Genomic DNA, 12,500 nt, shown 5'->3' with positions numbered 1-12,500 from the left:
GTGTCCTTTTTGTGGTCCTTTTGAGCCTCTCGGGCACACAAACCTCGATGCGCGCGTGCATTACGTATGATAATGCTGAGCTCATAATTTATGGTTTGTCACACGGGATTAAGGGCAGTGCGTTCCGTCCATCATCGGAAAGCATCGTCATTTCGCAAAGAAATGCAAATAATAACGAAATGATTCACGACCACCAGCATGTATTATGAGGGATAAAGGAATAGACTGGGATTTATGGTAGCAGCATTACTATGCTTCGTTAGCAATGGTTTTGTTAACGATTCTAAAAAGATTTTTTACAACAAAATATATTCTCGAATCATGTATAGACCCTCAAACAATTCAGTCTTTTCCTTAATTTGTTTCAAATGAAATGAAATCGAAGTGGAAAGAACATTACTAATAGCATATTAAATCATACAACAGATGCTCTTGCCTCTTTCGTATTACCATTTGATAAAACCGTCTACTCTCATAAACTGTGTTTAGGAATTAAAATAAACGTAAAACCCCTTTCCAACACTCAATGTAGGTGAAAATAATTGATTGAAAATACATGGCAACCACCCAGAGGGCAGATATGCCCCAATGAACATTCTGATCGCGCTCTGATGCTTCATCCGGGAACTTGGTGCATTCCAAACGCACTCCTCTTTGCTGCTGCGTCACTCAAGTTGTTTATTCAATAATATTAAAAAATGGTGGCATGCATAATATGAAGAAAAAAGGGAAAAACGTCGTGAATGAAAATTCGCCTATACCAAAGCAGCTAGCACAGAGTGCATTCGCGCCTATGTTGAATGTTTTTTTTCCTTTCTCCTTTTTATTTTCCTTCTGCCACCGCCAGCAGGATGACTCAGTAAAGAAAGGGACCCCTCCGCGGTGCATGCTTTTGGACCCGAAAGGGAGCCACGGTAACCGCGATATGCAACTGGCGCGCGCGGCGTATCATAAACCGGCAAACGGTTCGCTAGCACGTTCGGGAAATGAATACTACATTTCCACCGTTTTCCACCCAAACCTGGCCATGGGAAAGAGTCCTCGTTGCTTTTTTTTCTGCCTTCCTCAAGCCCAGGACAAGCGGGGCAAACCGAACGCGTGGATGCATTTGAAAGTGAATAAAAAATGCATTCCGGGTGCGTTCGCTCGGATGCACTTGCAGCGTTGCGTGGTTTGCATTTTTATGCAGAACCCAACCCGGGGGCTCACGGGGTGGTTGGAGTGTGCCCAGGAATCGCGGTTTGCGCTTACCATGGGTAAGCTGATTTGCATTCACGACGGTACAGCATCAGCGTTAGCGTCGCGCGGATGGCCAATCTCGCCCATTTCTGGTCCTCCAGCTCCTCTCCATGTTCCTCACGATCCCGGGCTTCCATCGGAACGGAAAGAGGACGTGGATCGGTTGCAAATTGAGCGCAGGCAGGGAAAAAAATAAAAACAAAAAGAGAAACAATCGTGCTTGCATCAACTGCAAGCCCACCTGAGAGTGCGATCGGACTGCAGTGCCGCATGATAAGCTGACCAAGCGAATAGCTTGTTTGGTTCGTGCCTTCGACCTCGCGACCACCATAGCCCCTCTGGCGTAGTTGCTTCCGTCTTGCAAATTGCGCGACGAACACGAGGTATGCATCATGTGAAACCGTCATTCCACCGAGGATGCCGTGGCGTCATCACTTTCGCTATCACTCGCAGCAGTCGACGATCGTGTGGATCACTTGACTAGCAGCTTCCAGCTTCCACACCGGCCACACTGACAGTAATTGGACAGCGATTGGATTTCGGTTCGGACGCTGAACACCAGCGACATCGTTATCGTCTTAAGTTTTTTTTTGTTTGTTGTTACTGTTGTTTTCCTAGTCCTCCGCAGCGAATGGCGGCGCAAATCATCATACGATTAGCTCTCGACGCTGGATACGAGAGACTCTGGATTAGCTGGAATGACTTCCCGTCCGGTAGCAGCAGCAGCAGCAGCAGCAATAAGCATGGACCGGATGGAAGCGAAAGCGAAACCAGCGCGCAAATGAGAAATGCCACTCTGCGCGACGTCGGACTTTAAAGATGTTAAGCGGAAGAAGCACTTCCGCAAACCTCTGGTCTGGTTCATCCGGCAACCCCGGTCTCATCGAATTACTCCATAATGATAATCTTTATCAGCAAGGTTGATAATGGCGAACGCAAACAAGTTGCAAGCGATACCTCTAGAGGACAGGAATTTCCCTTTCGCGCTGCATACGCGGACCAACTGGCCACTGACAACGACCATGGGGAGGGTTTAAAGGGAATATTATGACTTTACCTTGTGTAACGACAATCTATAAATTACCATGTCCACGAGAGATGCTACCACTTTGTCCGTGTACGCGCGTCTTGAAAGGCGTCGTCTCACTTTCCTCTCATTCACGCCGATGTGATAAGATGAAAGTACACACTCACACCAACACACATGGGCGTATCAGGTGGGGTGAGATAAACGTTGTGCCAGCTGGTAATGACATAGGCCGCTGGATGGATGATGCTCCCTGGGTGGAGGAGCTAATTAATGAAATCATAAGTTGTGTCATTAACAGGTACAGCCTCAGCCTCGCAGCATAACTAATGAGCACTAGAGCAGAGCAGTACGTGCAACGTGCGTGCGATAACCTTGCGACGCGACAAGGAGAAGGACAAGGTCTCAGCACAAGACCTGGCCCTTCGTTAGGCTCTTGATTGCCAGTCGACAGTAGCAACGACACCAACGATCCATTGATGAATGTTCCGTCGCTAAACTAATTTACAATTTAATGGTGGAATTTGCTGAAATGGGCGGAGGGGGAGCAGAGGAAATCTAATCCTGATGACCTGGCCAGATATTTCCAGTTCTCCCACTGCACTGGTGATTTTCTTGCACGGTGGAAAAATGGAAAAGCAAACGAAAAATTAATCCGGAAAACTTAATTGAAAATGCATCACCATTGCATTCGTAGTGCGCCCATTTCTTCTTGGCGCTTAACGGTGCACATGCTCTTGCATAAACCATTCCGAGAAGAGAGTCTGATCGATACCGATGCATACATGTTTGCATAAGTCGCACCGCATCACAACCGGTACCATACCGACCACAATCTGGATGGAAAAGAGGAAACTCGAAAACAACAAATGCAACCGTGCAGTCGTTTGCAAAATCCACACACCGAAGTGAGGGTGGTTGAGATCCCAAGTACCAGCCGAAGGTGCAGAGGTGGAGTCAGTCATCAACAGGAGCTCCATCATCCATCCAGTTGCTATTTTCACCTGCCCCGAAAGCTACTCTTGTCCCAAACGAAACCTTCTGGAGCATAGGAAGTAGGAGCAGGAGTAAGAAATTAATTTGCACTCCATTTTTCTTGCTTCTATCGAGGACCACAGATCGTGAAGCGAGCAAATCCCGGCAACATTGGCACAACATCGTACCGAGGCACCCGGTGTTCCGGTCGTACACTGAAGCACATACACCCCGAGCTAGCTGCCGGGACCATATGAGAGAGAGAGAGTTTTCATTGAATTTTCCACTTCATCAGCGTGCCAATCGGAAGGTAGATTCAATTTCAGATTGGCAAGATCAGAACCTCCGAAAGGTAAGAGGGCCAGAGAACAAACTGCTGGCTACTGGTTGGTTGGTCAACCTTCTCCGGAGTTTCTGGTGCTTCGAAAAGATAAGCTGCTTCCCTGGAAGCTGTGGAAACATTCCAGAGGCTTCCATTCTTTTTTTTTCGATCCATTTTCCATTTTCCTCTCGGCCCAGAAGCTAAGAGAAGGGAAAAATCTCGAGAAGAGAGATTCTATTCGGCCATTAGGCGGCCGGCGCCGGATAGGAAACGGTCCGGAAACGGTCAAACCCCTGACGGATGATAAAAATTGATTTATGCTCTTCTGGTTCACCTTAACGCCGGTCTGGGAAACACAGGGCATGGTACAGTTTGGACTTTCATGGACCCATTTCGTGTCATCGCAACCATTTGCACCTGCCCAACGTCTGCGTCGGTAATGAATGACGCTCTTGACGAGTGGCCTCTGGAGCAAGAATTTCCTATTTTAATCCCATTGTCTGCACAGTCAGCGATGAAAATCTCGCATTTTGTGCCCGGGACTTTCAATCAGGCACACCATTCACTAAGGTTTAGTACGCGGCTCGTAAAGCACGGCATATTATGCCGGCGTGGTGCTTATGTTCATTTGATTAATTTGCAACATAATTCCGTTTGGCTGCTGCTGACATTTCCCGAGGCACCGAGGCACTGGCTCCTCATCTGATGAGCCTTCAATGCAATCAATTAAGGGGCGGATAAAGGCATCGTGGGCAACATGCCCACCACTCAGTGCCGCCCAATCGGATCATCGGATTGAAGCTGCAACGTTTTCGAGGAAGGCACTTGGATCCGGATTTTCTCACTTTTTCCACACTGGGACCGGAGCTCCACCTCTGGGTAAGAGTCACTCGTCGCCTGGAGTGCTTTTTGATGTCGCGCCTGGCGCAAGGACGCCCCAGTCGTGTCGTGTGGTCTGTTCGCTGTGTGGTGCTCACAGCAGGAAACAGCATCAGCTCCAGCAGCGTGCGTTAGTGGCCCTGGAAGCAGAACACGATCACGGGCCATGCTTTACGACCAGTTTGGTCGACTCTTTCATCTTCTACGGCGACGTTACGGCCGGATGCATAACACTGCGACAACTTTGCGCTGCTGCAGCAGCACCACCACCTGGATGAACCAGCTGCTCATTAGCTCCGATGGACGCCGGCCGTACCAGCGCCAACGATTAAACAAAATGAAACGAAACGAAAATATTTTATCCCGCAACTCGCGCCTCTGCCAATGCCATCGATCGAACGGCACTGAAAACAAGTCCTCCGTGGTGACTGGTGACAAGGACACGGTTGTAGACCGTAAAACAGGCTCACCGCCAATGAGCCTTCGCTATGCGAGCGAACCAACGAGCCATTTTGAAAGGTTTTACTTCATTCCATCCATCGCAGCTACCATCGAAGGAGGAGAACTTGACTCCTGAAGCCGCGTTGCACACGTCGTAAAGTTGGCACCGGAGGCTAAGTGTGTTTTCTTTTTGTATCATAAATGCCGGACAGCGATCGAAAAGCGATCATTTACATGTCATCCAGCCGGTGCGATGAATGTCGATCGAAGGAAGGAGAGCAACACTCGAGTGTTGTGCGTTCTTCAAACGTAAAATCCGTGGTTCGATCACGAAAAGGTTAAGTGGTTGATCGTCCAAAACGCTTACCAATATCGATGGTTCCGCCCTGCTGCGCATTGACGGCAATCTTGGCGAGGGCTTCATTGAAAAGATTCGACGCGGCGGACGCTCCGTGCAGGGCCTTGAGGTACGCCTTGCCCGCACTGATCAGCTGTCGGGCTCCGGGGTTGAACTTGTCCAGAATGTTCTGCAAAGAAGAGGAAAAAAAGAAGGGAAATGAATACCATTACAGTGATGTGCGGATTGACCAATAAAATAATGTTAATAAACTGCATTAGCCATTCCATTATTAACTCAGCTTGATAATCTGAAGCAAAGCCAGGACTTGGACAAAGAGAACATAAACCTACAAAGTTTATGCTATACCGATTGCAACCCACGACGAGTCAGCTCTGAACTTCGTTGAGCAATGGGTTTGCGATTAGAGAGTCAAAAGGTAGAAGTCGCTTGAACTGCCGCCGGTCCGCAACACGTTGCACAACGTTGCCGGTAATGAGCATGGTACATGGGTATAATGGGCATCTAAAAATGCTCCGATGATCATCTCCTCATCATCATCATCATCTCGGTACCAGATGCTTTCGCGGACCATCGCCGAGGACTGACTGATTCTCTGATGTCCGATGCCCCTATCTTGCCATCTCCAATCGCCAGTATGGCCCCCGGAGTAGCAGCAAGCAAGCAGTATTCGAGGCGTACAAAATCGAAACGTGCACCGAACGTCAACCACAATTACCAGCGACATTAAAATCAATACTAATGGGCGTCATCGACGGTGAAGGCCTCGGTCTCAGGCAGAGGAGCATGGCGGAGGTCGTGGCCCTTCCAGCACTCGTGTGGCTTCGCTTCAATATTTTACACCTAGAGACACGGCGGCGCACTAGAAGCGGATGCTGTCGGATGGAGTTGCTGAGATGAGTAGCCGGTGAGGTCATCGAAATCGAAAATCGTGACGATGACTCTCAAGACATTCGAACGGAGACCTCCCGGTTTCCTTCCATTGGCTTCTATGATGTTTCCGGCCAAAGGTTTTGCCCAAGGAATGCAAAAGGTTCTACGGCCAAGGTGGCTTTTTTGCTGCGTAATAGCTTTCTAACATTGTTAGCTAAACTCCATTTAAAATCATTTAAAGCGCCCGATTCCGGCGATGAAGCATCGGTAAGGAATGGAAAATGAAAATGTTTATCAGATAAGCGGCAGCTCAAAAGATAATCGCGAATCGTGGAGCGTGTAATGCATTGTAACGATAACCTTTTTCGCCGCTGTGGCTAAAAGATCAATTTATGGGCATAAATATCTTCACATAAAGACGACACCGCGCTGTCTGATGCTGCACCAATAGACCCTCCTGTACCTTACTGCTATCTACTGCGCTACGGGGGGACCGCTTGGCATGGGAACGCTTCGGTCAATTTATGGAAATTGTCATAAAGCACGATTTCTCGATCAATCAAACGCCACCGCGTGGCGTAAGGAGGGGATGAGGGATGAGTGACTACCGGGCATACCACACGTTTCGCTTCGATCGCTAAAGCTCACGACGCGACGCGCTGTTCGATGAAATTCCATTTTCCGATGCAAAACAGCCGGCATGCACATGCCCGGTCGCGCGGATCGAGTGCTGAAGGAGCCACTCGGATAAGGAATGGTCTTCCCGTGCGACAAACAACTTCCGGCTGCGGTGGTGCCGGTGATGCTGGGATAGGAATAAATTTTGTATTCATCCACAGCACGCGCCCTGCCAATCGCGCCGCTTATCGGTGAAGCATCAGACTAAGGGATCGGATGCTGATTATAGAAGGACAAAAAAGAGCACTCTCCTAGGGATTGAGTATGCTAAAATGGACATTTAGTTGAGCATAATCGGAGGTTAACATAACAAACTTTATGGATTGAAGGAGATCTATTTTTGTTCAATCCTCTAGGCAACTGAAACATCATTTCCATGCATCGCTTCTCGATTGAATACGACGCGAATGGTGCGCTTACAGTGCAGGATGGTTTATTGATGATATTCGCATGCTTTACATACGCCCATGCTCTATCGGATAGTCAATGTCGAGCAGGGCCATCACATGAATCACACTGAGTGAAGCGCTTGTGCCATCAATAAACTCGATTAGCTCTATCCAAAGTTCAGCTTGAAGAGACACTCCTCTGCCAACAATTTGGAATCTCGTGTAAAGCAAACGCAAGAGCAAATTGAATCAAATCCACGAGATTGGTACAAAGTACAAAGTGCCTTTAATTTGGCTATCACAACGTTACGTATGCAGCTCATGATTATTACACTTCCGAAATGGTGCACCACATGTTTCACGTATCAGGACTCTACATTTAATAGCTAACATGACAAAAACTCAGCAAAACTGGACATGGTCATTTAGCTTTTTTAAAAAACAAGATAATACGGAAAAAAGGCAATACTTTTGATGAAAACAAATTGGCTGCATATCGAAGGTTGCGCTAGCAAACATTTTCCATTAGCAGCTGGCAGTCAAACTCAACTTTTAATGAGATAACTTTTCTAATGCAATTCCAGCCGAACCTGTCGAACCTTTCGCTCCAACGGCATTCCATTTCCATCCCAAATGTCCCCGAGAGCAAATTATATAAAAAAAACCGGAAGCAAACTCCAGGATCAGGTGGGCAGGATAAAGGGAAGTGAAACGAAAAAAACCAGATCGCCCAAAAAACGGCTCCAGAAAAAAGTGTGTCGAAAACTCGTCCACCGAGGATGGCTCGGTGGTGCCTGATGCAAACGATGCCCAGCTACCGAGAGTAGAACAACTTTCGACACCGTTTCGGGGTATGATGCTATCGCGAAAACATAAAAAGAAGCATAACTCTTTAAGGCACACGGCAGGAGATGTTTCGTGTCAGGACGAAAAGAAAAGAAAAGCGAAGAGTGTAATCCGATTGTCCTGGCGGCTTCTTCTCCAACGAACAACCAGCGGCTGTTTGTCTCGAGCCTGCGTATGTGTTTGTTTTTACTTTGCCTCTCAACGCTCCTTCCATTTTCTCACTAAACATTGTACCAGAGGGGGCCAGGAAACAGGGAAAGGAAAACACGTTTGGGATGGAAACAAAAAACAAACCACCCCTCGTTGGCCACCGTGGTCGGAAGTGCGAACGGCTCCCGAAAACTCAATTGTATCGTTTGTGTCCGGGAAGGATGCTTGGAAAAGGCGTTCCGTCTAAGACGAACCATCGCTAGACATTATCTGTCTTGTGTCGGGTGTGGCAACAACCAAACAACCATTATCGATGGCGTCACTAAGCCTGGCATGGCGCCCTTATACCGGACCAACACGGGATCCTGGTCGGTGTTTAGAAGGTGAAGCTAATGCGGGCAATGTGTGATGATCCGGGATGTTAAAAAGTTGCGTAAATTATTGTAATAGGAGTCGGCAAAACTTTCCACTCTTATCGGAACCTTTAATAAAGCGAACACGAACCACCATTACCGTAGGATAATGGTTGCCAAGTTAATTAGGTTAATGATATGATTGAAATGTGAGAACCCCTACCAGCTAGACACAGATCACAAGCCCTGTAGTAGGAATTTTTGTGGTAAATTTAAACCGGATTCGATATCCTGAAGGGCCCTACATCGTGATTAAATTTACAAAATATTCACCAAAACATACGGGCTGTATCCACATGAGCTACTGTGGCATATTAAATCCCAGGAACACAATTTAAATTTGATTTCAAATGCTGACCCTAGCACACGGGTGGGCGGTAAATTCCCCAAGCAAATAACCGACCAGAGAACCCGGGATGCCACGGTGCGGGGTCACCACACAATTACGAGCAGAATCTTGCTTTCTGTGGCACACCGGATTATCATCATACCCGGAACTCCAGAGATACCCTAGGCCCAACTCCCCTAAGGCCGTGGGATGGTATTTTTATGCGTCGCGAGAGAGTTGTCCTTTCCGGTTGATGGATTGCCAGGTCAACTGTGGCATAACCTAGGTGGAAAAAACAGTGGAAAACCTTTCCACGAACCCTCGCTCTTGAGTGGGATTTGCGAGTTAAACATTGCCGTCGAAGAGTGGCACGTGTCCAATTCTCCTTTGGTGGAGGTAGAGTGACCACAAAACGAGACTCCATACACCGTGGCCATTCGGTCATTCGTTCGTCCTACCATTATGCGAGTAACACACCCTCGGAAGCCAGAGGAGTGCTACAAACAGAGCGAACGGCGGTGGAGTTGCGATTTCTTTTTTTAGCCCCATGCCGGCCCGCAAATGGCTTCTGCAAGGTGTCGAACGGTTGGCACTGGACTCAAGGAACCAAACATGACGAATTGTGACTCTATGGCGACTCCTAGCGCTACTAGTCCGTTGGAAGAAACGTATACTTAATAGCATTATGGCGTGCGCTGCCGGTTCGTCACGGTATTTGCATTGGTCCTTTTCGAAACTGACTGCTTGAGGTATGAGCATTACCTTGCCGGTGGAGCTGATTCTTCAGCGCAAGTGACCACCGTAAGTCCGGTCTAATTCCTACCTTAAGGAAGCCCTATTTACGGGTCACAGATAATGGGTATCGCCTTGGCCTGCTCTGCTCAGTCGCCAGTTATAGCAACGCACGTGTTCCCGAATCTACGTCGTCGAGTTGAGGAGTAACGGCAGAACGTAACACTGCAATATGCAATGTTGATAATGAAGCAACGCTCATTTCCACAGGTAGCTTATGTTTTCCCGGAGGATATTAAAAGATTAACTCGCGAGTAATCGTTTTATATCCTCCAACCTCGGGGCCACGGTATCTCATCGCGAATCCCCATCGCTTAAGCTGTAAACCGAGATTCATTGCAATGAATCTTTAATTTGGCTTCATACCTTCCATCGCATCACACGTGAGAGCATATCATGTTGCTTCACACGTCAGACAGAGCGTCACGGAGCACCGGGAAAGGTTACTTTTTAGTACAATGTCCTGTGATTCTCCACCGGGATGACGCTTGCATGAGGGAAAAAGAAAGCAATTCGGTCCATGAATTGTCTCGTCGCTTAATTAACGTGTGGTGAAGACTCGTATCGTCCTACAGACAGACACTCCGACCCGCCCGACTTCCAGTGTAATGGAAAACATGACGGCAAAGCGTTGGAAACCGACCGTGTTGGTTCGTTTCTTTCGTCTGTAAAATCGTCGCACAGCATGTCTCGTCGAGGAAAAGCCTGTCACCCAGCAGGTGTCGGATAAATTTTCACTCTTCCTCACTCTTTTACCACTCCTCTTTTCCCTTTAACGAAGGATCGCTGGAAAATCCTCTACTAAAGACAAAAGGGGTAGGCAGCTCTGCTATGTCCTGGTGCCAGACATCCCTCTAATGCTTTAATGTGAATGACCGACCAACATTGTCGGTCCGAGCCGCCGGTCAACATACGCCGGTTGGGCGGATTTTGTCCAGCAAACCGACCGACGGCACCGAAGGATTACTGTCGGCCCAGTGTCATTACTCTCGCTGCCGCCAGCCAGCCAGCCAGCCAGCCAGCAAGGTGTCAGGTGTGTGGTCGCTGCCACCATTCCCCATTACGGCTGGAGTGGTAATCACTAGCAAGAATAGGGAAAAAAACCCAAGGCGAACGAACTATTGCAGAAAAGCCCATTCCATTGCCTGTGCCCTGGATCACCGATTTTTTTTTCTCTGGCCAGAAGTTGAGCGAAAGAAAAAGAAATCTCCCACCTCGAGCCGTGTTGTGGCGGAAAAATCTTGCCAATCGGAACTTTTGGCCAGGATTTGTGATGATGAATGAGGGGTCCGGTGTAAGGCTTATAGGTGACAATTCTTCTTTTCTCTATTCCATTTCGTGTTTCGAAGCATGAAGCGGTCAATCGACCGTTATGATACCGAGAGGAAAAGGGAGAGTGCTCAGGCAATGTGGTACGGTTTTGTGCGGAAATTCCTGGATCGGAAAGGATTTTCACCGAACATGACAAAACCCCAGCTGGTCCAGGGGATTATGGGGCTTCGATGGTGGTGGATTAATGCTGTGGTCACCAAATGGATTTCGGATTTCGACGAATTTCCATCGGGTTTCGCCATTTGCCGGTGCACATCAAATGTGTTCCTAGTAGTGTGTGCAAAATCAAGGCGAAACATGTTTTATTGAAATCCATGCTCCATAAATGGCCTCGACAATTGATTCACCGTTAAATCGATTCTACAATTGTCCTGCGATTGAATTACTTTGGTGTAAAAAACAAAATAAAACCAAACAACCAAATTTATCGTCGTCGAAAACGAACTTAACGCTGTAATTGACTTTATGCTGACCCGTGTCTGGCGCCCCATTTACCCACAAGAGCATTGCACGTGGCATCGTTTGGCTGGTTAGTTTATCGGAAAAGCGGTTCCACGAAAAACAGCACCCAACAAGCAGCACGATCGGTTGTGGATAGCTGGTTCGATTTAATTTTCCGCAAAACGGATCGAGAGAATGGCGGAGAAACGACAAAGCAATCCAATTTATCGACGATTTGTTTTTCCGCTTTTCGTCCTGCATTTTGCGCTGCCATTCGCGCTGCAACCGGCAACTACTACTCCGTCTTCCGTGATCTCTGCTGGGTAGCAGCCGTTTTGTTTGCACTAACCCAGTACCAGTACCCAGAAAGAAATATTCTTCGCGTTCCGGAACAGTGCATTCATTCTCCTTCGCTCGCGCAAAGGAAGCTCATCTGCTGTTGGTGCATCAGAGTTGGTTGCATCATTCAGGCTCATGCTCCGTGGTGCCCAGGGAATCGATAGCGATTTCGGAGATGGGTCTTCCGTTTTAGGGTGGCAACAGTAGCGACGAAAGTGTTGCAACCAATTTGCGATGGAATAACAATGAAGTGAGAGAAGATGCAACGAAATCGTTCGCTAGCATAATAGTTCTGAACTGGAAACGTGATTCAAAAAGTTCGTAAATCTGTCGTCACTTAGCACCGTCACTAAGGCAACGCGTTTCAGACGAGACAATAAATCAATTAGATTATCAACTGACACTGTCCGGGCGCCAGACTAGATTGTCACTTCTTGGAAAGGGACAGCAATGCCTCCGACGGAGACAGACGCTGCTTTGGTCTGTTTTAATGTAAAGCAAGTGAGTCACAAAATCTCCTTCCGAACGAGACAGAACAAGGTTCCATGTTCCGAAAATCATAAAACTCCTGCAGCCTGTATTTATCTAGAACCAGCAACTCTCTCAAGAGTTACCAAAAAGTTACCAACTCAAGAGTTCCAACAGACCCAGACACACACCCGTACCGGTCACCGGAGA

At 47.8% G+C, this 12,500-nt stretch overlaps 1 protein-coding gene across 4 annotated transcripts in view; it reads right to left on the bottom strand.

Annotated features, from left to right (window-relative positions):
• The window catches only part of LOC126581553 (uncharacterized), a 90,014-nt gene that overhangs the window by 6,669 nt on the left and 70,845 nt on the right, over positions 1 to 12,500 (bottom strand). For all 4 annotated transcript variants that reach the window (XM_050245283.1, XM_050245284.1, XM_050245285.1 and 1 more), the window contains exon 3: positions 5,251 to 5,410. In XM_050245283.1, the coding sequence (XP_050101240.1) occupies positions 5,251 to 5,410 (160 nt within the window). The remainder of the gene's footprint in view (positions 1 to 5,250; positions 5,411 to 12,500) is intronic.

The sequence above is a fragment of the Anopheles aquasalis genome, chromosome 2 (assembly GCF_943734665.1).
Source record: "Anopheles aquasalis chromosome 2, idAnoAquaMG_Q_19, whole genome shotgun sequence".
Classification (NCBI taxonomy): Eukaryota; Metazoa; Arthropoda; class Insecta; order Diptera; family Culicidae; genus Anopheles; species Anopheles aquasalis.
The sequence above is the reverse complement of the archived record's forward strand: the minus strand, read 5'-3'. Positions and strand labels throughout refer to the sequence as shown.